The sequence below is a fragment of the Monodon monoceros genome, unplaced genomic scaffold, assembly GCF_005190385.1.
Source record: "Monodon monoceros isolate NGI ecotype Baffin Bay Population unplaced genomic scaffold, NGI_Narwhal_1 Super_Scaffold_7, whole genome shotgun sequence".
Taxonomy (NCBI): domain Eukaryota; kingdom Metazoa; phylum Chordata; class Mammalia; order Artiodactyla; family Monodontidae; genus Monodon; species Monodon monoceros.
This window is the reverse complement of record NW_021703784.1, coordinates 65,955,409-65,982,332: the sequence shown is the minus strand read 5'-3', so window position 1 is coordinate 65,982,332 and position 26,924 is coordinate 65,955,409. Positions and strand designations below refer to the sequence as shown.

At 42.0% G+C, this 26,924-nt stretch overlaps 1 protein-coding gene across 1 annotated transcript in view; it reads right to left on the bottom strand.

Moving 5' to 3' along the window:
* Positions 1-26,924, bottom strand: part of SPON1 (spondin 1) — a 275,827-nt gene that overhangs the window by 236,580 nt on the left and 12,323 nt on the right. Inside the window, exon 2 of the mRNA XM_029208778.1 lies at positions 19,274-19,380. Within this exon, the coding sequence (XP_029064611.1) occupies positions 19,274-19,380 (107 nt within the window). The remainder of the gene's footprint in view (positions 1-19,273; positions 19,381-26,924) is intronic.

Here is a 26,924-nt window from a genome sequence, read left to right as displayed (position 1 = left end):
GAGAAGAGTTAACACCTGTCCTTCTGAAACTATTCTTAAAAATTTCAGAGGAAGGAACACTCCCAAACTCATTCTATGAGGCCAGCTTCACCCTGATTCCAAAACCAGGTATCACACACAAAAAAGAAAATAACAGGCTAGTGTCACTGATGAACAGAAATGCAAAACTCCTCAACAAAATACTAGCAAATTGAATCCAACACTACATTAAAAGAAGCATACACCATGATCAGGTGGGATTTATCCCAGGGATGCGAGGATTTTCAATATCTGCAAGTCAATCTATATGATACGCCACATTAACAAATTGAAGAATAAAACCATATGAACATCTCAATAGATGCAGAAAAAACTTTTGATAAAATTCAACATCCATTTAGGATAAAAACTCTCCAAAAAGTGGGCACAGAGGGAACATACCTCAACATAATAAAGGCCATATATGACAAACCCATAGCTAACATCATAATCAACAGTAAAAAGCTGAAAGCATTTCCTCTAAGATCAGGAACAAGACAAGGACGCCCACTTTCACCACTTTTATTCAATTTAGCTTTGGAAATTTTAGCCTCAGCAATCGGAGAAGAAAAACAAATAAAAGGAATCGAAATTGGAAAGGAAAATGTGAAACTGTCACTGTTTGCAGACGACATGATACTATACATAAAATCCTAAAGACAGCACCAGAAAACTACTAGAGCTCATCAACAAATTCATTAAAGTTGCAGGATACAAAATTAATATAAAGAAATCTGTTGCATTTCTATATGCTAACAACAAAATATCAGAAAGATAAATTAAGGAAACAATCCCATTTTCCATCGCATCACAAAGAAGAAAACACCTAGGAATAAACCTACCTAAGGATGCAAAAGACCTGTATTCTGAAAACTATAAGATGCTGATGAAAGAAATTGAAGACAACACAAACAGATGGAAAGATATACCATGTTCTTGGATTAGACAAATCAATATTGTTAAAATGACCACACTACTCAAGGCAATCTATAGATTCAATGCAATCCCTTTTAAATTTTCAATGGCATTTTTCACAGAACTAGAACAAATCATTTTAAAATTTGTATGGAAACACAAAAGACCCCAAATAGCCAAAACACCCTTGAGAAGAAAGAATAGAGCTGGAAGAATCATGTTTCCTGATTTCAGACTATGCTACAAAGCTATAGTCATCAAAAGAGTATGGTACTGGCACAGAAACAGATACATAGATCAATGGAATAGGATAGAAATCCCAGAAATAAGCCCACACATTTATAGTCAATTAGTCTATTACAAAGGAAGCAAGAATATACAGTGGAGAAAAGACAGTCTCTTCAATAAGTGGTGCTGGAAAAACTACACAGCTACCTGTAAAAGAATAAAATTAGAACATTTTCTAACACCATATACAAAAATAAACTCAAAATGGATTAAAGATCTAAGTGTAAGACCGGATACTATAAAACTCCTAGAGGCAAACATAGGCAGAACACTCTTTGACGTAAATCGCAGCAATATTTTTTTGGACCCGTCTCCTAGAGTAATGGAAACAAAAGCAAAAATAAACAAATGGGACCTAATGAACCTTAAAAGTTTTGCACAGCAAAGGAAACCATAAACAAAATGAAAAGACAACCTACGAAATGGGAGAAAATGTTTGCAAACAATGCGACCAACAAGGGCTTAATTTTCAAATATGTACAAACAGCTCATACAATTCAAAGTCAAAAAACCAAACAACCCAATCCAAAAATGGGCAGAAGACCTAAACAGACATTTATCCAAAGAAGACATACAGATGGCCAACAGTCACATGAAAAGATTCTCAACACAGTTTGGCAATAAAACAGAATCACAGAACTCCTAGCTCCTCATCCAGGAATATACATAACAATCTGATACATATCTCTGAGTTGTTTTGTAGAAACTAAGACCCAGGTGGAAGATGCTGACCACAAGCCCATAGACCCTAGACTGGTTGGAACCAGGGGACTGATGATTAAGATTCCTGAAATATCACCCTGTTACCTCAACACCAACCAATTAGAAGAAAGTACATGAGCTGATCAGGTACCCTGCAAACCTTACTCCTAATGTTGCCTTCAAAAACCTGTCCCTGAAAGCCAACAGGGTCTTTTGAGCACAAGCTGCCCATTCTCCTTGCTTGGTGCCCTGCATGCTGTACTTTTCTTCACCACAACCCAGTGAGATTAGATTGGCTTTGCTGTGCACCAGGTGGGCTGACACAAGTTCAGTTCGGTAACAAGAGGAGAGAGAAGAGAGGAGAGGGCAGTTAAATGGAGAGACAGTAAAGGGTTCAATGCACTCGCCCATCTACCACCCAAGGCTGAGCATAAAGCCTCAGAGTCCTACTCAGCCCTTCATTTGTCCCCGTACTCAAGTGATCAAGAACCCTGGCTACGCTTCTCTATAATGTCTGTGGCATTCATCTCGTGATGGGTGGGCCTTGTAATCTCTCATTGATGCTCTTGCCACAATCTCCTAACCAGCTTTCTTGTATCTGATTTTACCTTCTCCAAACTCTTCTAGATTGACAAGAGCTTGCAAATGCAAATTTAACTAAGATTTTTTTCCCCTAGTCTAAAACTCTTCAGTATCCTTCTCCCTTGCCAACAGACATATTTCTGGTCACAGTTAGTAAAAGGATAAGTCTGTAGTCCTAAACTGGCATGGAAGGGCATTTAGATTCTGCCTTTCATCAGTTTCATCTCATGCTCTAGCATCCTGGAATTTCTTGCCATTCCCAGATCACAGCACTCTTTTCCATGCCTCCAATCCTTTGCTCATGCTCTCCCCTCTGCCTGGGCTGCCTTTTCTTCAGGCTTTGAGAGTCAGTTAAAGATTAGCTTCTCCCATGCTCCCCTAACAATAATTGCTAATGTTCATTAAGTCCCCATGTGTTAGTTATCACGTTACACCCTTTTCCTAGAATTACCTTATTTGAGTCACCCAATGAAGTAGGTACTATTATCCTTCCATTTCACAAGGAGGGAAAAACAGGTTTAGAGAGGCCACAGAGTGGAGATGCGGAATCAGAATTTGAACTTGGGTCTCATAGGCTCTAGAATTGAACTCTCAATACTCTATAACCCAACAAGGCAAACAAGACCTTCCTTTGTGCTTCATAAGCCCATTGTGCATACCCTTAAGGTGCTGTGGTAATGACTATGAAAGTTATGATAGTTTTGATAGCTAATACTTAAGAACTTACTATGTGCCAAGGACTCTAATGATTGTCTTTACAGGTTTGAACTCTTTATTATTTCAGACAAAGAAATGGAAGCTAGGAGGGCTAAAGTCTTACAGTAGGCAAGAGTAGAACAGGGTTTGAAATCCACGCTAATTTGAAAAGGCACAGTCTTAATTTATCCTGTATCTCAGCCCAAGGTCTAGAACATGGATGTGGGCAACAAAACATTTAAGTGAAACGTAAATGGGCATCATTATCATGAGATGGCACTTAGAGCCATAGCAACAGATGAGCCCGAGTGTAGAGAAAGGACAAAAAGGGTCATAGGACTGAGTTGGAAGAGTGCAACATCTGGGCAGTGGTTCTCACTAAGGGTGATTTCATCCCCTAGGGGACATTTGACAATGTCTGGAAATATTTTTGGTTGTTGTTACTGGTTGGGTGGGGGGGGGAGGGCGTGCCACAGGCCTCTGGTGGGTAGAGGCCAGGGATGCTGCTAAACACCCTTCAATGCACAGCACAGCTGCTCACAACAAAGAATTATCTGGCCCCAAATGTCAAGTGCCAAGTTTGAGAAACAGAGATTTAGAGGTCATATAGAGGGGAGAAGCAAACAAAGGCACAGCCATAGCCAGAAAGATAAATAAATAAAACCACACCCCCAATCCTTCCCTCCCCCACACCTCTCCCCCTTGGCAAAGACTGGCACAACATGGTAAATCAACTATACTTCGATAAAAAAATAAATACAGGGTTTCCCTGGTGGCGCAGTGCTTGAGAGTCCGCCTGCCAATGCAGGGGACACGGGTTCATGCCCCGGTCCGGGAAGATCCCACAGGCCGCGGAGCGGCTGGGCCCGTGAGCCATGGCTGCTGAGCCTGCGTGTCCGGAGCCTGTGCTCCGCAACGGGAGAGGCCACAACAGTGAGAGGCCCGTGTACTGCAAAAAAAAAATAAAAAAATAAAAATAAATACATAAAGAAATAAATAGATAAATAAATAAAACCAGAGAGGCATGAGGGGAGAGTGTTTTAAGAAGCAAGTAGTGGTGAGCCCTCTCCGATGGAGAAGGATGTGTAAGGAGGATGTGACAACATGGAGGTCACTGAGGAGCTGCCAAGAGCCATTCTGGTGGATAAAAGGGCTAAATGCAGCCCGGTGTGGGCTGAGAAGTGAATGGACAGTGAAGACATGGGAAAAACATGTGTAGGCACAGCTCTCTTGAGATGCTTGGTTCTGAAGGGGAGGCAGAGAAATGAGGAAGTGTTAGAAGAGATGTGGGGTATGGGGTCCTAGGACTTTTGGGGTTGTTTTATGATGGGAGATATTGGAGGCACTGCCGCCTCCCCAGCCTGGATTCTGACCAACCTTCTCAATGATACCCTGGTTTCCTCTCTCCATGGCTGGATACCTGTGCCTCCCCATCTTCCATTGTACCCCAGGGTCTGCCAGCCCTGGGAAAATCACACCACCTGCTCACTGACTCCTGTAACCAGGCTCTCGAGGGTTGATGGAGAGAATTACAAATCTAGTCTGAAGGTTCTTCCTAGGAATGTGTGTTTTCTAAACTGCGTCTCTGTCGTCAGGTAATCCTTGTGTCCATCTCTCATGAACTTCCTACCACATCCCTCCTGTAACTTGTTCCCAGCCTCTTCCATCTCCTGTGTCCTCAGCTCTATCCTTGCCCCTCTGCAGGTGAGTTTGCCTCTAACTACTTAAAAAAAAAAGTTTGTTGAGCATCTTTCAGGCCAGGCTACAATCAATACGCTTATATATTTATTAAAAGGTGGTCTGTGGAGTACCTGTATCAAATTTACTTGGGTCCTCTGCTCCAACTCCTCAACCACTTAGATGCATAGAAGCAAATTCTCTGGGTTGGGGACCAGAGAGATGCATTATAAACAAGAACCTAGGAGATTCTGATGTTCACTACAATTTGAAAACCACTGTTATACATCATTTAATTTTCTCAATAATTCTGTGAGGGAGATATTATTATCACAGTCAGAATTATATGGAGAGAATCCTATTTGAACTCTTACCTTCCATTTCTTGTTCATACTCAAATTGTTATGTATTTTCACCAGTTTCCCTTGCCTTTGTCCTGTCTCAAAGAAAGAAATCTCCCTCCCATCCCTGATCAAGACTACATCCTCTTTAAAAGGTTCCTTTTGATCCAAACTCTTCCCTCTTCCTCTGGTACTTTGATCTACCAACTGAAGATGAGACGACAGTGGTAGTTATAATGGCTATAGCATTAATTGATCGTTCAGTATTAGCCAGCTACTGACTTTGATAAGTCTTCTTTATTTATTATTTCATCCGATCTTCAAATACTTCTACTTCTTCCTTTCATATTACCATTCATTATACGTATGCTACACCTTGGATTATTATCCCAGTTCTTGGATATTCTGTTCTGGTTTTTTTCATCCTTTTTTTCCTCTTTGCATTTCAGTTTGCAAAGTCTCTGCTGAGAAATCTTCAAGCTCACGATTCTTTCCTTGACCATGTCCAGTGTACTGGTGAGCTCATCACAGGCGTTCTTCATGTCTGTTACAATGCTTTTTATTTCTAGCATTTCCTTTTGATCCTTTCTTAGAATTTCAAACTCTTTGCTTACATTACAATCTGTTCTTTGCATGTTGTTCAATTTTAAAAATTAGAGTCCTTAGCATATTAATCATAGTTATTTAAATCCAGTCTGGTAATTCTGAAATCTATCATATCCAAGTCTGGTTCTGATGTTTGCTTTGTCTCTTTAGGCTGTGTTTTTTCTTGCCTTTTAGCATGCCTTGTAAGTTTTTGTTGAAAGCCAGACATAATCCACAGGATAATAGGAACTGAGAAAATAAGCCTTTAGTGTGAGGTTTTATGTTCATCTGGCTATGTATGGGTTAGCTTGTGCATTTAATGTTTGCTGTAGTATGGGTGTCAGAGGCTTCAGTCTCCTCCAGTGTCTTGATTTTTGTCTCCCCTATTATCTTTGGTTTTCTCTAGAAACTCCTTCATAAATAGAGTTTATGCCTTGAAGCTCTCTTGGTTATAATCCACTGTTATTATACTAAAGCCCTGTTAATGTGATGGTCAAGTATTGGGAAGGGGAAGCAGTCTAGAATCCTATGATTAAATCTCAGGGTTTTGTTTCTTTTTTTTAAATCAGGCCATCATCTCTGGGCCGGGACCTTTAGAAGAGTTTCTTGGCCTTTTTTTTTTTTTACTCCCTTTATGAGACAAGAATGCTAGAGCGGGCTGGAGCTGGCTAATTGCCCTTCCCCCCGGGTCAGGTAAGGCTCTGGTAGTTTCCCTTGAGGGAAGATCTTTGTTAAGGAGAATGCTCTGGATATATTTCAAAATGGTTACTTTCCCCCTCCCTCTGCCTAAAACAGGAGAGGATTTTTCTCTGATATTCACTGTGAGAACCTGGTAGGGATCCTGGAGGTAAAATTCACAAACGTAGTGATCCCCTGACACTGGGCTCCTAAGGAGTTTGACTATGAAGCTAGTCCACGCTCAGCCTGTAGCTGTTCATCAATTACTGTGTAAGTATTCTGATCACTTACTGTCTGCAGCAGTTTCTGCTCCTGATAAGCTGTGATTCTCAGTGTTCCCTGTCTCTCCAGTTTGGGGGTGAGGAAGGGCAGTTTGCCTTGTGACCTCAACTCACTGATGGATCTAATTAGAGTTGTTGATTTTCAATTTTTCAGCTTTTTTCTTGTGAGGACAGGAGCGGTGATTTCTAAGTTCTTGACATGTCACAGCAGAAGCTGGCAATCCTTATCTAATCGTTACAAATCTTTGAATTAGTATTATTCCAAATTGATAGGCAAGGTTAAATTAAGTGGCCCGAGCTTATGCAGTCAGTGAGAAGTGGAGTGACTATGTTGCCACTAAAATGATAACAATTATACTGGGATTCAGGCAACATCCTATACTAGGATCCAGAAAGACAGCTGCACAAGTACAGGCTGCTTTGGAAACAGGCCAGGAGGTGTGGGTGAGCATGCATCCTCATATGCGCACATGCGAGGAAGCCCTGGGATGTCAGCTGACTTTGGGAAGGAAAGGAGTGCAGGGCGTGGGCCAGAATCCTTGTCTTTACGTAGAGTCAGTATCATTTCATTGTCAAAAAGAACAACGGCTTTTAGGGCTGAATTCAAAAAGGCACTGCTATTTATTAATTGCCTACTATGTGCCAGACACCATGATAGTGCTGAACAGACACAGTGCTGAACAAAGCAATGTCCCTACTCTTGTGGAGTTGACATTGCAGTGAGGGAAAATAGCTAACACACCAGCAAGCACATACCAACCATGTCAGGTGGTGATCAGTCAAAAGAAGAAAACTAAACAGGGTAAATGGGATTAAGGGTTTTATAAAATATGGTCAGAAACGGACTCTTTGACAAAAGAGACCTCTGAGCAGGAACCTGAAAGAAGTGAGGTAGTGTGGGATTTAATGGATATCTGGGGGAAGAGCATCCTGGGCAGAGGGAAGAGGAAATACACAGTCCTTGAAGCATGCGTTGATGGCTTAGCTGAGGATACAGGCTCATTCAGTCTGCAGGGACATAGGCTGTGAGGACAGTAATTACCTATGTTGGATAAAAGATGCCAAATTTGAAGAATCTTGAAATGCTGAAGAGGTCTTGATTACAAGAAGGTAATTGCACAAGAATGGGATTTGCAAGTTGGGGTTTAGTAACCACATGGTAGATGGATGGGAACTTTTTCCAGCCAACACCTTGGCCTCCCCAAAATGAAGGACTAGGGGACAACATCGGATATCAGCTGGGGGTCAATGGGAGGGACAGTTTTGTGTCCAAGGGGAAAAACCAAGACCAAGTGACTTGACAAAGGTTACACATTCTCTCTAAAAGTAAGCTCTGAGCTAGGCTTCTACTCAAATTCCTACTTGATCAGCTGTGATAAATAGTGATATAACAATATATGTCAAGAGCCAAAAAACTATTTGATATAGAAACTTGGGACTCTATCCCATGGAAATGATCTAAAATCTAGAAACACAATGTCCATAAGGGCAAGGGTTTTTGCCTGTTTTGTCACAGCTATATACTCACAGCCTAGAATAGGCCTTGTACATAATAGACTTTGTAAATATTTGTTGAAAATAAGTAAATGAATGAAAAGGTTTTCTTCATAAAAATTATTTATAATATTTAACAGATTTACCTAAATATGCTACAATAGGCTATTGTTTAAGTAAACTATGATCCATTTGCTCTTTGGATTTAACTATTTTAAGAAGCATACAGATGGCTTACAAGTTTGTAAAACCAGTTGCGATCTATCCTATAAGGTAGTTAGGTCTGGAATGAAGGCTCATCATTCTCATTCTAAAGATGAGGGGATTGCAAGGCCATACAGTGACTTATTGACATTTTTAAGCTACTTAATACATACATGATAAAAGTGCTTTGGGAGAGTAAACATTATATATTGTCTGCTAAACAATTCTGTCACGTATTTGCAAATGATTTCCAGAGCTTTAGAAAAATAGATGTGGAAACAATGCTAGTTCCCATGCAAGAAAGCATGAGACCAAGTAATGCCAGCAAACAAGGGGGTAGGGCCAGAAATTCCAGCAGCAGTCATCCACCAATTTGGAAAACATTTATCAACTGGCCAGTGCCAAGTCTTCGTGAGGCCGTGGGAATACAGAGATGGCTGTAGCCCAGATTCCTGCCTCTTTGCAGAATCTTGTAGGCAAATAGGGATTTAACACATCAGGGTTACACGGTGTGTGAAGAACTAGAATAAAGGGATGTACCAAGTGTTTGAGAGCTCAGAGATGGGGTAGGGGGCACAGAATCTAAATAGGATGAAAGTAAGACATGAGTATCAGGAAACACAGAGGACATGGCATATGAAGTGCTGTGAGATGATAAACCTGATGTGATCCCTGGAATGACCCAGAAAGGATTTTAGGGGACCAAGTAGTCAATTTATGTCTGTCTCTCCCATACATCTGCCCCTGGAGCTACAAAAGATGCTCAATAGAGAAAATGGTACAGACTGCAGATGTTTTAATCCTTGCTCACTGCCATTTACTGGCTCTGTGCCTTTTGTCACATTTCTAATTCGCTCAGTGTTACCTTGCCTGTAACATGGAGATGACAATAGTGCCTACCTCATGGGATGGGTCTGAGACTGACGGGAAATTAATGCATTTATTTCTTTTTGTGACAGATATTTACTGAGCATCTGATACTGCACCCAATACTGGTTGTGCAGTGGTGAAAGAGACAGACAGTCCCTGTTCTTGTGAAACTTACAGCCCGGAGTGAGAGAATGAAAATAAATGAAGCAACTAGACCGGTTAGTACCTGGAGGTGACAGTCGTGCTTTCCTCCATCTGCTCATTCCCTGAGGTGTAGAGACCTTGTCAAGGTACAATTTGAATCCCATTTTCGGTGAAGCTGTTGCGTGGAGTAGGTCACAAAGCCAGTCACTGAGCCCAGCCAAACAGCTAGCACCCACAGAATTTTGTTTTTATTTACTGGGTATCATGTATCCACTGAAATTTTTCACTTTATATTATAGCCTCCCAATCATATTACAGTGAAGATAGAAAGAATTGAAGAAGTCTGCCTCTCTCCTCACTTGGTAGAGGCACACAGACAGCTGGTGAGTTATACCTAAGGTGAGATGTCTGCCACATCTACAGAGGGATGGAGTTTGTGATTCACTGGACACAGAAAGGTAGAAAGGGCTCTGGGCTGCTGACTCAGAAGGAGGAGACATTGATTATGTCCAGGCACTGTGCTGGGCATTTTACATAAATTATCTCATCTGATACTCCAAACAATCTTTATCATGCCTGTTTTATAGATGCAAGAACTAAGGTTCAGAGAAATTAAGTGACTTCTTCACCCAGTTGGTAGAGGCAGAATTTGAGCTCGCATCTGCAAACTCCAAAACACCCATGTTTTTTTCCAGACACCCACTAAATAGAAAAGCGAAGCTCGAATTGGAAAATAATGAGATACATGATCCTTTTGGAGGAAGATCAGCCTAAAAATAGAGATGCTTTTTACTGTCATAATAAACTGTGTGACCACCACTGATACTGTCAAATTCTAAATGGCCACCTCTAGAAAGAGAGGAGCTAATTTACACATATACCTGTGTGTGTTGTGTGTACACACTTAAAATCTAGAAGAAAAGATACCCAAATCCTAATAATGATTATCTCTAGATTATAAGATGACTAATTTTATCTCTTCTTTATCCTCTGTATTTACCATTTTCTGTATTTTCCATCACAAAACAAGGGTGTGCTCTGTTGAGAGGAATGATGCTCAAGTCCTGATAAGGCATCTGGTCCCCAGACTCAGGGCTTGCCCGCTTGGAAGGAAACTACTTGTTGTCCTTTCTGGTATCAGGCAACAGGGACCAGGGCTATGGCAGCCTGAGGACAGACATCCAGCCCAGGCACTCACATGCCACACTGCTCCTCATTTTAAATGATAAGCAGCAATGTTAAATGATTTTAAACATCAATTAAAAAACGAAAACTAAGTGTTGAAGAAGAGGTCTTGATATTGATTTTTAAATATGTCCTTTTGATGGTTCCTTTAGGATCACAGCTCACAGAGGCATTGTACACCGAGTCAGTTCCTGAAGGGAAGGGGCTAGCATAGCATGTCATCCATCCCCTGGTTCATTCATTTGTTCGTTCGTTCATTCATTCATTCGAGAAAACGTTTACTGTGCCTTCACTGGTCTCTATGTGCTTGTCAAAGTAGATACAGTGAAACACTAAAATAGAGCAAGTTTTAAAATAGAGGAAAGATTGCTCTGTCATAGCATTTAGGTCTTTACCTAAATGCCATTTTTCTTAGCAACTCACCATAACCACCATTTTAAATTGCATCTATCCATTCCAGTTGCTTTATTTTTCCCATTACCCCTATTACCTACCACATGTATATTTTATTTATGTTGTATATTGTCTCTTAATTCCCTTATACTAAATTTTAAGCTCTAAGTGTGTATTAAATTCTGCATTTGGTTAGGTGCTTTTCCACTTTAAACTAGTTGAGGGCAGAAATGAAATATTGTTCACTACAACCAAAAATTAAGTATTTTAAATGTAACAAATGTCTTATTACTTATTTTTTTCTCATATTAATTTTCTAAAACAAAATTTAGTGTTGGAAAGTAATAAACATGAAACATGGTTTAAACTTCAAAAAAAAAAAATAGAGGAAAGAGTATAGTGGTTTTCACACAAACCCTTTATCTTCACCCATTGTCCACCTGCAAACTTTAAAACTACCCAAAAGACAACTCAAAAGTTATTGTCTCAAAGAGACAGAAGACACAGAGATGGCCAACAGGCAAACGAGAAGATGCTCAACATCTCTAATTATTAGACAAATACACGAGAAGATGCTCAACATCTCTAATTATTAGACAAATGCAAATCAAAACTACAATGAGGTATCACCTCACACCAGGCAGGATGGCCATCATCAAAAAGTCTACAAATAATAAATGCTGGAGAGGGTGTGGAGAAAAGGGAACCCTCCTACACTGTTGGTGGGAAGGTAAATTACTGCAGTCACTATGGAGAACAGTATGCAGGTTCCTTAAAAAACTAAAATAGAGTTGCCATATGATCCAGTGATCCCACTCCTGGGCATATATCCAGAGGAAATTCTAATTCCAAAAGATACATGCACCCCAATGTTCACAGCAGCACTTTTTACAGTAGCCAAGACATGGAAGCAAACTAAGTGTCCATCAACAGATGAATGGATAAAGAAGGTGTGGGGTGTGTTTGTGTGTGTGTATATATATACACACATACACAATGAAATATTACTCAGCCATAAAAAATAATAAGATAATGCCATTTGCAGCAACATGGATGGACCTAGAGATGATCATACTAAGTGAAGTAAGCCAGACAGAAAAAGACAAATACCATATGCTATCACTTATATGTGGAATCTAAAAATACGATACAAGTGAACTTATTTACAAAACAGAAACAGACTCACAGACATAGAAAACAAACTTATGGTTACCAAAGGGGAAGGGGGGGGAGGGATAAATTAGGAGTTTGGAATTAATAGATACACACTACTATATATAAAATAGATAAAAAACAAGGACCTACTGTATAGCACAAGGAACTATATTTGATATCTTGTAATAAGCTATAATGGAAAAGAATCTGAAAGAGAATATATATATATCTGAATCACTTTGTTGTACACCTGAAACTAATATAACACTGTAAATCAACTATGCTTCAATTTTTAAAAAGTTATCATCTCTATAAATATCCTTTCTCTTCTCCCAAATCAGCTCTCACTCCTCGCTTCCTACAAATGATTGCTTTCTTATTTGCACACATGCAGCAATTATAACACTTAGTATGCTGCAGTAGAGTTCTTTCTATACAAGTCTCTTTATGTCACAGGTAGGAAATGATCGCATTTTGAGTAAACAGACAAGACCACCCCAATACCCAAGGAAATAAATATCTAGGCTCTCCTATAATCCATTTTGTACTCGGCCAGTACACCTAGCATGCCAGGGTTGCGAAGTTCTATTGTAGATCTTGACCTCCTAATTAACACCATGGACCAGGCCTTAATTATTCATCTCGGTATGCTCAGAGCCTAGTATGTTGCCTTTCACGTAGCTGGTAATTAGTGCTTTTATTAGATCATCCCAACTAATATTTATTGAGTGTCCACCACGTGCCAGGCACAGTGCTAGTTGATAGAAATACACTAGTGAACAAAATAGATATGATTATGCCCTACAATTTGCTGTGGCAGATCAATATTAAACAAATAATCCTACAAGCAAGTATATAAGTTGTAATAACCACACTTAAGGAAAAGTAGGTACTATAAATGATACGGAAATATTTGAATAAACAAGTAAATGAATGAAAGAAAGCAATGTATGTTTTATATGGTAATATCCATTCACTAGAAAGGTGTACTCTACAGGAAAAGAAAGAGAATATTATGGGCTATCTCAGGACGGATTAAGAATCCCCTAAGACAATCTATGTGTTCATGCACCTATGATGCATACCGGGACCTCATTTGTGTTTTGTGGTCCTATCTCATGAATGACTCATTCTGAACTTACTTACAGGCAACTAAAAATCCTCAGATTCTTTTGTTGTTGTTTGTTTGTTTAATGTGCTGCCATAAATCCAAATCGCTCTTCTTGTACAGGTGCAATAGGTTATTTGGATCTAAGTAGGTAACTTTCTGTGTTCTTCCATTAGCTTTCATCTTGCTAGATTTGGTCTATCAGTTTGACCTGCCCAAATCCTGTCATGCCCAGCCCTGATATGGGAATATATGTTTCCCTTCATATCAGTGGGTGTGGCTACTCTGATGGAATGCCCATATTCAGGTTGTTGAAAAGAGTGCTGAGTGAAAATCTGGGGGAGGGCTGGGGGGTGGAAATCACCTTTGAAACACAATAGCAAAAATATAAAAATGTCCATATCCTTTGCATCTGTAATTACACTTCTGGGAATCTCTTCTAGCAAACTAATACCAAATAAGGAAAAAAACTTTACGCAAGAAACTTTTACTCCGTTATTTATAGTAGTGAATAGTAGATTGAAAAATTCCAATATCTTATAAGGGTCACGATTAAGCTTAGGTGAGTGTAAAAAGAGGAAGTTTTCCTATAAAGTAAGAGAGAATTCCTAAGAACAGGCTTGCAATAGCAGTTTATTTTTAGAAGTGTTGAAAACTCATTTAGCGTCTCACGTGGCTCAGAACTCATTAGGAGCTAATAAATATTTATTGTTAGTGAAGAGATAATGGAAATAGTTTATAAACAGGTGATTAAGAATATGGAATAGGGCTTCCCTGGTGGTGCAGTGGTTGAAAGTTCGCCTGCCGATGCAGGGGACACGGGTTCGTGCCCCGGTCCGGGAAGATCCCACATGCCGCGGAGCGGCTGGGCCCGTGAGCCATGGCCACTGAGCCTGTACGCCCAGAGCCTGCGCTCCGCGACGGGAGAGGCTGCAGCAGTGAGAGGCCCGCGTACCGCACAAAAAAAAAAAGAATATGGAATAATTAGTTATTAAAAGATACTTGTTTGTATGGTATTGATAAGGAATCTTAGGCAAACATTCCTCTTTATAATGAAGCTTTCTTCCTTTGATTGGCAGACTATTCCCTAAACTAGTTGATGCATGTAGGCCTTACATTAAAAATAAAATAAAGTGATGGTGTTATAAACTAGCAGCTTGAATTTTAGTACAAATACTGTGCTTAAAATTCTGTCAAACTGGAGTGCCTGCTCTGTGAGGCGCACAGGGCAAGGTGCTGGGAATATAGCAGCAAACAAGACAGGCAAAAATCCCTGCCCCGTGGAGCTTACAGTTTAGTGGAAGGGGGCAGATGACGCTCAGCAAGTCAAACAGATAGCACGTCAGATGGCAATAAAGGCAATGGAAAAAAATTAAGTGGTGGAGAGGGATAGGGAATTCAGCTCAGGGACAGAAGGGGGGGAATGAAGTTTCAAATAGGGTGATGATGGGGCACGCCCCCTGGGAAAGGGACTTCTGAGCAGAGACCTGAAGGAGGAGGGAGAAAGAGCTGGGCAGTTGGCTGGGCCACGAGCATTCCTGGGAGCAACTCGTTTTGAACAATACAGTTTTAAAGGATTGGTGGATTACTTCTGTACAGGCAGTCCAGCTGCTGCATTCCTTGTCACTTTCAATTAACCATGAGTACACCCAGCTAGCTCATCAGACTCCCGTGTCTCTCCCTTCTGGCAGCTGGGGACAGATACCCTAGTCTGTGCCAAAGCTGCCACGCTGGACCCGCAGCTGGAAGCAGAGAAGGCAGCCCCACCCCTTTCTCCTGGGCCTCTGCCGGGGTGGTGAGAGCTGTAACCCTTACCCTCCCAGTCCCAAGCAGCCCCAGTCCCTCCCCACTGAGTCTAAAGGGGCATTAAAGTTTGCTTTAAAGTTTCTTTTGTACCTGGTGAGTCCGTGCTCTCTGAGTAAGGGCTCTCATTTAGAAGCAAAATCACCCACTCTCAGAGTTACTTTTAGAATTAAGAATGTAATCTTCCACCAGATTTAAAGGGTATTAGAATTTTGTTGTTGATGTCAAGTCCTCAAAGCTGTCATATTTGGAGTGAGGGTGTTAACAAAGAAGTATATCTAAGTATTTGTTAATTGCCATGCATATATTTTAAAAATTTCATCGGTATTTGTAGCTTCTGATCATCTGCTCCTGTTCCAACTGATGACTTGCTGACTGTTTGCCATTCCTGTTGATATAAGGCGCAATTACAAGGAAGATGCTGTAAGCTCCTTGAGGGCAGGACTATGTCTGTTTTTCTCACCGTCGTAAACCCAGTGCCTACCTTAGCGCCTGGCACATCGGAGACCCTCAGTAAATGCAGATGAATAAATGAATGACTCCAAAGATGACAGCTTTGGTATAGAGAGAAAAGACGTTTATGCTAGAGTGGAGGGGCGCAAGCATAGAGAGCACAATGTCTGAAGCAGGAGAGGTAGGATGGGGCATGAGTAATGATTTTTCCCCCTCTAACTTTGGAGATACTGGGCACCCAAGTGAAGTGTGCATTTAATGCACAGGGCAGGGCAGGGGTGGGGAGATGAGTGTGAGAAAATCACTGGCACAGAGCCCCTTCCCTCCCATTCCCCCACACTCCACCTCCATGGATGTTGGATTACTCTGGTCAATTTACTTAGCCCCTTGGAGACTCAGTTTCATCATCTGGAAAATGGGTATAACAATCCTGACTTCCCAGGGTTGCTATGAGAACTAAGTAGGATAACGAATATAAAGCTCTTGACCTAGAGACTACTACCATAAAAAAGTCATATGACACTCTCATTTTTTCACTTAACATGTACACATTGAGAGGCAGTATACATGGTTGGGAGCAGGGATCTGGAGCCAGACTGCCCGCATTTGAATCCCAGCTTTATTGCTTAGAGCTGAATGGTCTTAAGAAAGTTACTGAATTGCTCTGTGCCACAATTTCCTCATCTGTGAAAAACAGGATAATAATGCTTATCTCATGGTGTTACTCTGAGGATTAAATCAGTTAAAAAATGTAAACCACTTAGAACAGTATCTGGCATACAAGCATTATTATTGTATGCTAGGCATTTTTCATGTGTGTTTCCCACTTTGATCCCTCTAGGGCTCAAACAACAGATATGTTGATGTGATGGTGAAGAAGTTCATGCTGGATGGGCTGGATCCATGTCTCATGTCAACACTGGTTCTCAAACTCGAGTGGGCATTGGATTCACCCTGAGGGCTTGCTGAAACACAGGCTGTGGGAGCCCCACCCTCAGAGCTTCTGATTCAGAAGGTCTGGGTGAGGCTTGAGATTTTCTGTTTCTAACAAGTTCCCAGATGGTGCTGATGCTGCTGGTCCAGAGACCACACTCTGAGAACCACTGTGAAGTAACAAGAAAGGATGTCAGAAGCTCTAAGAGAAGAAGGAAGGATGGATGCATAAAGAGATAGGAGTTCTGGAACAATCCCAAATAGGACTGAGTTATGGGCACTAGTAGAAAGAATAATTTGTTCATTTATTCATTCAACAAACATTTACCTACTGCCCACTGTGAGCAGGGCCCTGTATTCACCAACTGGTTGCAAGGACCAAGATTTGGCCAAGAAGAGACAACAGTGAGCTGGAGAGGACTATCAATTTACTGAATTAAAACGGCATCAAAGAAAGAAGCCATGTCCCCACTGGCCTAACTCAGGCATCATTTTGTGTGTGTGTGTGTGTTTATCAGAATATATATAAAATTTACCATTTTAACCATTTTTAAGTGTACAGTTCATGGCATTAAGTACATTCATCTGTTGAACAGGCATCACCACCACCTATCTCCAGAACTTTTTTCATCTTCCCAAACTGAAACTCCGCATCTGTTCAATAATTCCGTTTCCCCCTGCCCCACATCCCCTGTACTTTCTGTCTCTATGAATTTGACGGCGTAGCTCATATAAGTGACATCAGACAATATTTGTCGTTTTGTGCTTACTTACTTCACTTAGCATAATGTCTTCAAGGGTCATCCACGTGATAACATGTGTCAGAATTTCCTTCCTTCTTAAAGATGAATAATATTCCACTGTATGTACACACCACATTTTGTTTATCCATTCATCCATCAGTAGACATTTGGGTTGTTTCTGCCTTTCAGCTCTTGTAAATAATGCTGCTATGAACACGGCTATACACTATCTGTTCAAGTCCCTCCTTTCAACTCTTCTGCATATATACATCTAAGCATCATTTTAAAGCAGATAAATTTTGCTTGGGTGAATATTAAGATCACATTTCTCATCTCCCACCCCCCACTTTTCCCTTCTTAGAACTTTATCCCTTCCGACACTCAGGTACCCAGATCTCTCAGCTGCCCCAATCTTATAAATCATTCACACCTCCAGGTAAATTAGAACAACAAGAACAAGAGGAATATATTTTAGTGCTTTATAGGCTGAACGTATGCATGAATCTTCCTTTCCCTATAATGACAATCTTGCTGATGCACTGTCCAAACACACCTGGCCAGGAGCTTGTTCTGTACTATAGGGAAGACATGTAGTCACTGGAATCAGACACCTGAGGCAGAAGCCTGGCCTTACTATTTACTATTAAATCACTTTAGGTAAGTGATTTAATCTCTCTAGCTTCAATTTCCTGATCTATAAAATAGGGATAATAGTTCCTATCTACTTGGTTGCTGTGAGAATCAAACTAAGATAAGGTAAACTAATTAAATTAAGATAAACCAAGATAAGGTAAAGCACTTAACCAAGTGTCTGGCATACGGTGAGTACCCAACAAATATTGGTTGTATCCGGGTAACTCCTTCAGATACATGCCAAGGAAGTTCCTGACATCTAGGTCCATAGAAGCACATTACAGTCATCGTGGAATTAACAGTTCCACTAGGCCAGAAGTCCAGAATCCTAAACTCTGGACATTTTTTTTAAATCACAGGATTCAAAACTACAACCTGCCCACAGGGGTTAAAGATATCTTTGGATGGGGAAGATATCTTGGGTGCTCTGTGGAACCCACAAATTGTACCAGAATCCCCAGCAGCCAGCTATGGGTGTAAGTATTCTTCCTGAGGTTTTTTTTTTTTCCTTCTGAGTTTGCAAATGCCAGATAAAAATGGATTCCAGAACAATGGAAATTTGAGATGAAAAATGGTTACAGCAGATTTGGCCGCGCCTCCTCCTAGGATCGCCCCAGTCATTTTGGGACATGTTCTGACAACTTGCCGGCCTCTTTCTAAACCTCTGAGAGGGGGTGATGTTCCTGCCACTTCCCCTGGAAGAATATTCCACGGTGAAATATGACTCACTGGCAGGGCCCTTGTCTTTGAGATTCCCTTTCTTCTCCTGACCCACTTTCGTCTTGCTGTGCCCTTTTGTACAAAGTCAAACGAGGCCTCCCCTGGAAGAGGCTGCTCTGCAAGGACTGACATTTAAAGACCATTACCACCTCTTCAACTCGGCCCTGTTCATTTAGCCAAGCAAAGCATGTTTAGTTCTTTTAATCTTCCCTCATAAATCAATCTCTTCGTTCCCTTAATAGTCCTTCTCCCGTGCTTTGAACTCCCTCCAGTCTGGCCAGCCTAAGCTCTTGTTCCATTTACACTTAAAAATTGCCAGTCGACTGAGAAATGGCTGCACAGGAAACACATCCGTGCCTCGGCAGGGTTCTCGGAGCTCCCACCACACTGGACTGTCTGCTGCCCAAGGTACTGTGAGCCCCAGAAGAGCCCTGCCTGGTGGCCAAGCCCCAAGGCCTTAAGGTAGACGCGAGGCATTTGCTGCCTACTCCGTTACAGGTCTTTCCATGGACCTGGCTCACCCGACCAATGGTCAAGGGAATTGCATGAGAAGCCCCCTCATATACCTGCCCCATTCCTTACCCTCAGCCTCCTCGATCCGGCCCACCTTTCACTTGGCATCTACCTACTAGAGCGACAGGGGTCCCTGGAAAAGCCCAGAAGGGGTCTTACCTGGAAGGTCCCGGCATGGTCTTCCTCCTTATCACCCTCTCTGTTCTCTTTGAGGGCGATCAATGTGAATCCTCTAAAGTAAGAGGGAGGGGCAGCTGAAAGTGTCACTGCAGAGACAGAAGAGAGCAGATTTTAAGCGTAAGAATCAGCTGCCTTCCATTCGTCAAACGGATAAACGCTGAGTTCCCCAACATCCCAGACCTGTGGGTAGCAGGGGCAGCTGTCAGTGGGAAAGGCTCATTCTGTAGAGTAGTGAAATTTCACCCTCTCCACCCAGCCCCCTCTCACATTTCAGAACCTACTAAACGTCTGAACTACAATCTCACTTAGGAATTCTTGAATCAACCAAGGCTGAGGGGAGCTCTCTCTCAGTAACCACAATTTGACAAAACTAGTCCCTGGTCAGCAACTCTAGTCTTGACAGTTATCTAATGTTACACTTCCACAGATCAGCTCAAGAGAGATCCAGCTGCTTGCAGCACAAACTCCTGTAAGATGTGGCAAAACACATTTCCTATTTCTTGTAGGTACTCAGCTAGAACACATTCCCAGCCTCCCTTGCAGTTTGGTCTGCTGGTGCCCCAGTCCTACCGGTGGAAAGTGTGAACAGACATGATGCATGCCACTTCCTGCCTGGCCCATCCAGACTTTCTACATGATTCTCCATTCTTCCTCTCCCATCTCTGCCTGCTGAATGCAGGAGATCCAGCAGAGGACTCTGATGCCCCAGGAGAAGGACGGTAGAGCCACAAGATGTAAGGAACCTGGGTTTCTGGATAACCACACAGATAATCACTCATGGACCAGAAACATCCATATTATACTTGGCATAAACTGGAAATAAACTTATATTGTGGGGGATTGTTTGTTACAGCAGTTGGAATTATGAACCTACTTTAAACTCTTCCTTCCCACATCGACCCAGAGAACTAGGTATTCATTGAAATCTAGCTCAGGGATCTTAGCAATGGTGTTTGCCCCTCCCTTTGTATCTACAATCCCCTGAGATGGAAATCCTTTATTGCAATTTTTGCACTGGATTGCAATTCTATTTTTACCACCCTTTTCCACTGGACTGTGAGTTAATGCTGGAGAGGAACTGGGTTTTCATTTTCTTTGTATCCCTATCACCTAGCACAGAGCCTGGCATCTAAGAGATGCTCCATTCAAGCTTCTTGAAACTGATGTAAATTGAGGTCTAAATTACTGCCTACATTAAAATGCTAAGATTCTTTAAACATAAAATTATAGACTATTAGTGCTATCCTAAGAATCCTCCATTCCAAGCCCTCTAATTTCACAAATAGGACACAAAGACACAGAAATGTCAACAGACACGCTGAAGGTAGTAAGACCACCCAGAGGCAGGCTTTGGGTCTGGCCCCCTCCCCAGTTTAACACTCCACTCATTGCTCTACATTCCTACATATATAGGAATATCTATAGTGTGTGTTTTCCGTAAGTGTCGACTGTTTTCAAAATTTAAAACTCAATTCATTGAACCTATAGTATTTATGTGATTCTGATAAGCAACCCCCTGTTAAGGAGGGGCATTTAGTCTTCTAGTTTCAGTCCTGAAAATGAAACATTCCAAAAGTCCAAAACTTAAAACCACCATCTAGGAAAATTCGGTAATGGTCCGTGAGCCACCAACACAATGACATCTTAGAGAAGCACTTGGAGACAAAGACTGCACGTCTCATGCTGTGGTTAGCCAGTTCATCCCACAAAAGTGAAGGTGCACTCTGATTGGTGGCTACTGATGTCTATAAAAGGTCAGATAGAAAGGAAGGAAGAAAGGATGAGAAAAAAGCACAAAGAAGTAAAGAAGAGTAAGAAATGTGGTTGCACAGCAGTGGCAGGCAGAAAATGATGCTTATGATGTCAGGAGAAAGAACTGAGATCTCTGAGGGATAGACAGACAGCCCCACAGCAGTGGGAGGTTATCTAGGGTGGGGTGGGAGGGCTTTCAAGGCTATTCTACACAATTCTGGAGGAAGAGGAGCAGAGAACAAGAAGCAGACAGTAAAGGTGCTCTGCCCAGATCACCTCAAATTCCTCTGTACCACTGTAATGTGACCCTGGTGCTGATGTGCCTTTGCTTCCAGAGGCCAGCACCTGCAGCTCGTCCCTGGTCACTGGCGTCTGCTCTGCCTACTATGAAAGGCCCAGCTACCTTGCATCAGGTGATGACCATTCTGAGGGGTACCTGACACCTCGAAATGGCCCTGCAGAATCAGAGCTCACTGGGGTCATGGGCTGGCAAGGCTTCTTCCTCCCCATCCCAGTTCCCCACTCCCTTATTGGCCTCCCCTGGAAGCACTTCCTTAATAAGTCAAGGGCACCCAAATCCTCACCTGAGAGTTTGTTATGGGGTTAAATTGTGTCCTCCCAAAATATATGTTAAAATCCTAATCCCAGGTTCCTGGAAATGTGATCTTATTTGCAAATAGGGTCTTTGCAGATGTAATTAGTTAAGATGAGATCATATTGGGTTAAGGTAATCCTAAGTCCAAGATGGCCAGTGTCCGTAGAAGAAGAGACATGGAGACACACAGGGAAGAATGCCAGGTGATGACAGAGGCAGAGATTGGAGTGAGGCATCTGCAGGCCAATGAACAGCAAGGATTGTCACCAGAGGCTGGGAGAGGCATGGAAGAAACTCCCTAGGAGCCTCCAGAAGGAACCAACTCTGATGACATTTTTTACTTTTTATTTTGCGGTACGCGGGCCTCTCACTGTTGTGGCCTCTCCCGTTGCGGAGCACAGGCTCCGGACGCGCAGGCTCAGTGGCCATGGCTCACGGGCCCAGCCGCTCCGCGGCATGTGGGATCTTCCTGGACCCGGGGCACGAACCCGTGTCCCCTGCATCGGCAGGCGGACTCCCAACCATTGCGCCACCAGGGAAGCCCTCTGATGACATTTTGACTTCAGATTTTTAGCCTCTAGAACCGTGAGCAAATACATTTCTGTTGTTTTAAGCCACCGGTTTGTGGTTCTATACGTGGGAGCCCTAGGAAATGAATAATACCTGCTTCTGGGGAACCCAGCATAAGACAGACAGTCAATTTCTGCTGCACAGTCACTGCCTTCAGGCTACAGCTCAAACCCCATAGACTGATAGGCCCACAGACTCTGCCTTTCTGGAGAGCTTCAGCCACGTTTCCGTTCCCTGCCACACTGCATTTTAGTCCTGGGACTCGCTCACTGGCAGCTTCCTGAAAAGCCATATATCATTTCACCCTACAGTATTTTTTCTTTCCATATGCTATTCATATGCTTGGAATGTTCTACCTCCTCCATTCTTAGCAAACTTCTTTAGAAATCAGCTAAATTTTCACCTTTACTGTGATGTTTCCTGTTTCCTCTGACTTTCCCATCAAGACCTGGGTGCTCTTTTTCCCTGGACTTTGTTAAGATTAAAAATACCTATATAATGGGCCTAATAACAGCGTTTAACCTCAAAGTATCAGTGTAAAACATAACTAATGCACTAAAGTTCTTAAAATCATGGTTGGCAGATAATAGGCACTTATTAAATATTAGCTCTTATTATTATCAGTGATGAGATGATCACATTAAATCATATTTTGTGTGTAAGTATTTGTTTACCTATTTGTGAGTCCTTCAAAGACAAGAACCACATCTTAGCTCAGCACAGTGATTAGCACAGAGTTGATATGTAATTACATTTACTGAATCGTGTTAATGGACTGCTAGACTCAGGGTTGTAAAGATGTCAATTCTTCTCAAATTGATTTATAGATTTAGTGCAACTTACATTAAATTCGCAGCATGATTTCTGAGATATTGACAAGCCGTTTCTAAAATTGATGTGAAAATGCAAAGGGCCAAGAATACCTAAGGCAATCTGGAAAAAGAAGGGCAAGGTTGGATGGCTTCTATTCCCAGATATCGAGACCTATGCAGCTATAGAAATTAAGCCAGTGTACCATAACAAGGAAAGAAAAATAGGCCTGAATAGTTTGAGGTCCAGATAAAGTTCCACAAATATATGTGAACTTGATTTATCATTAAGGATATACGGCAGAGCAGTGGGGGAAAGAAGATATTTTCAATGACAACTAGGAAACCGTGTAAAAAAGGTGAATCTTGGTCTTTGCCTCACATATTTTCTTTTTTTTTTTTTCCCCCTGGTACGCGGTCCTTTCACTGCTGCAGCCTCTCCTGCTGCGGAGCGCAGGCTCCAGACGCACAGGCTCAGCGGCCATGGCTCACGGGCCTAGCCCGTGCATGTGGGATCTTCCCGGACCGGGGCACAAACCCACGTCCCCTGCATTGGCAGGCAGACTCTCAACCACTGCACCACCAGAGAAGCCCTGCCTCACATCTTTCAGAAAATAAATTTCACATGGATTGTAGAGCTAAATGTGAAAAGTAAAACAATAAGGTTTTAGAAAGTAGCATAAGATAAAATATGAATGACTTTGGAGTAGGAAAGAGTTTTTAAACAGGACATAAAAAAAAAAATACTGATGATAAAGAAGATGTGTAAATGGAATGGTGTCAAAATTTTGCTTATCAAAAGACACTGCTAAGAAAAAGTAAGCCATGGTGTGGAAGGAGGTATTTGCAATCCATTTAACCAGAAATGGACTTTTATCCAAAATATATAAATTGACTTTTATCCAAAATATATAAAGAACTCTCTAAGACCAATAAGGAAACGATAGAGAACCCAAAGAAAAAAAATAGGGAAATCACATGAACTAACACTTCACAGAAGAAGGTGCCCAAATGGCCAATAAAGATACGAAAAGGCACTGAACCTCATTTGTCAACAGGGAAATAAGAATTAAATCCACAATAAAATACTACTGCATTTCCACTAGATTGAGTAACCTTAAAAGGATTCACATTATCAAATGTTGTTAACTGGAACTCTCACACACTACTGATGAACTGAATATGAGCAATTTTCCCTGGAAAACTCTTCAGCAGCATTTACTGAAGCTGAGCTTATACATACCCTATGACTCAGTGTTGCCACCCTTAAATCAACAGAAATGCAGACATATGTGCATCAAATGACACCTATCAGATGTTCATAGTAACATTATTTGTTTCCAACTGGAAGCACTCAAATGTCCATCAGCAGCCATGGATATATAAGTTGTGGCCAGTCATAGAATTGAATGCCTTAGAGTAATGAAAATGAACAAATTACTTCTACCTACAACAACATGGGTAAATCTCACAAACATAATCTCGAGTGAAAGAAGACAGACACAAAATAATACAAAAAGTATGAGGACATTTATATAAAGTTCAAAACCAGGCAAAGTAATCTATGATCCTAGGGGTCAGGTCAGTGCTTACAAGTGCGGGAAAGGGGAGGCAGTGCTGATTTGGGAGGGAACAGGGGTGCTTCTGGAGTTCAGGTCATGTTCTATTTCTTGATCTGGGTGCCAGCTGCATGAGTGTATTCAACAAGTGATAATTCACCAAGATGCATGATTTGTGAGCTTTTCTGTACGTAAGCTTTGTTTTGATAAGAATATTATTAAACAATGTTTCCGAATGGTAAGTAGGCATCTTTTTGTATATCTGTGCAGAGCACTTAAAGGGCTACCCATAAACTCGGCTTCCTGGAATGATGCGTTCCTGGAAATTCTAGAAAACTAAAGTTCTACTCTACCTTATTAAATACAACGCAGAAGATGAAGGCTCTGGGGGCTGAACTTGTGTGGTGTTTCAAGCCATAATTATCAGTGGTGATGACTGTGTTACACCGTATAATTTGAAGGAAGAGAGGAGACCCTATCTCTCTAGAGAAGCTCATTATATGAATCTCTCCTGAAAGGAACAAATGTGCAGCGTGTTCTGAGTCCCAGTAATGACTGAAGATGGCTACTTGGCAATAAATAATAGAATCTTCTCTCTAGTGACTCCTCCCAAGTGCCTCCCAAAAGAGGCCATTAAGAGACCCAGGAAATTCAAGAAAAAAGCTTATGAAGGATTAAAATAAAATTTAAAAAAGGTCCGTTTGGAGCCATCCTGTGAGTAGAGACGGGGAACAGGTTAAAAGCAAAGATTTCAGATTAGAATCCTAGAGCCACCACTTATTAACTGTGTGACCTCTGGTGAGTTATCTGACCTCCCCGTTTCCTCATTTTTTAAAAAATGAGGTTCACGATATTACCTTTCTATAGGAATGCAGAGATGACTGCATTTACCACAGCGCCTGGCACATATAAAGGATCCAGAATTGTAAAGGACGATGATGGTGGTGCTGGTGATGTTGAGGATGAAGACGGCAAAACGATGATGGTGATGCTAAAGATCATGACGCTTAGCTAGCTCATTAACAGACAATGAGTTTCCAAAAGCTGGCCCTTGGGGACAATGTTTGAACCTCCAGAGAAAAACTCTAGTCGGTGCCAGTGTAGGACCACTGATGGGACTGCAGCAGAGATCGCTGTCTTTGGGGATGATGGTCACAGGGCCAGGTTAGGGGGAGATTTGGGTAAGTCCTTATAATGAACTGAGTATTCTTGCAGTGGCTCATACCATAGACGGTGAGCCCCGTGAGGGTGTCTCAGCCCCTCCCACCCCCACATGATATAGCTTTTCAACACGCCTTTCTTCTTCTTGAATACCTCTCACCAGTCTTAATTAAATACTTATTTGTGAATTACTTGTTAAATGCTGGTCTCCCCTAATCACTTGTAAGCTCTGTGAGAGCAGAGACCAAGTCTGTCTTGAACTATGCCTCTGGAGACACAGAGAGAAAAGACCCAGCCTCTGCCTTCTGGGAGCACACAGCCTAACAGCTGGGAGAAAAGGACACATCGGCAGGTATTTTTATAACATACAACGGGTGTTACGGAGGTATGAATGAAGTGCTCTGGGATCCCAGAGGAGAGAACATCTGAGTCTACTAGGGGAGTTAAAGGAGACTTCAAGGAGGAGGTGGCATTTGAGCTACAAATTGAATGAGGTATAGGAGTTTGTCCAGTGGACAAGAGGAGCAATACCATCTCAGGCAGAGGGAAAGGCATGGTGGGCCAGTCTTGGCCTTGGAAACCAGAAGTAATTCTGTATTTCATTAGTTGCAAGCTGGGAGGGAAGTGTTATAAGAGGCTAGGGGAGGAAGGTGAGAAGGGGCGAGATAGCAGGGCTTTGAAGACTTGTGGCTAAGAAGTGCAGATACCACCCTGGAGGTGATGAGGAGGCACTGAAGGGTTTGAGTTGGGGAGTGTCGTATTCAGGTTTGTGTTTTAGGAAGATCAGGCTAGAAGCTGTGTGAATATTGGATTACAGCCTTTCCCTAAAAACCGGCTCAGTGGCAAGGGCCTCTCTGGCCTGTCTGTATGAGGACTGATGTTTCACACAGGAGCCTGACCTCAAATCTCCACCAAACGTGGAGTTCTCCCCTCCTTATTATAGGAACACATGAGTCCCACCTATTTCCCAAATAACTTTCTGAGCCCTTCAAATGCTGGTTTGTCAACCATGTAACATAAACTCCAGTGCCTCTGCTATGCCCATTGCCATCACTGGATCTTTTCTAGGGCCATCACCCTCCCCGCTCTACCTCTGGGTTTCGGACCCCTCCAGACCCAGCCTCAAGGAGAAGGTCCTGAACCAGATCCCAGTTCCATTACAAGGCCAGCCCCTGCCATCCACC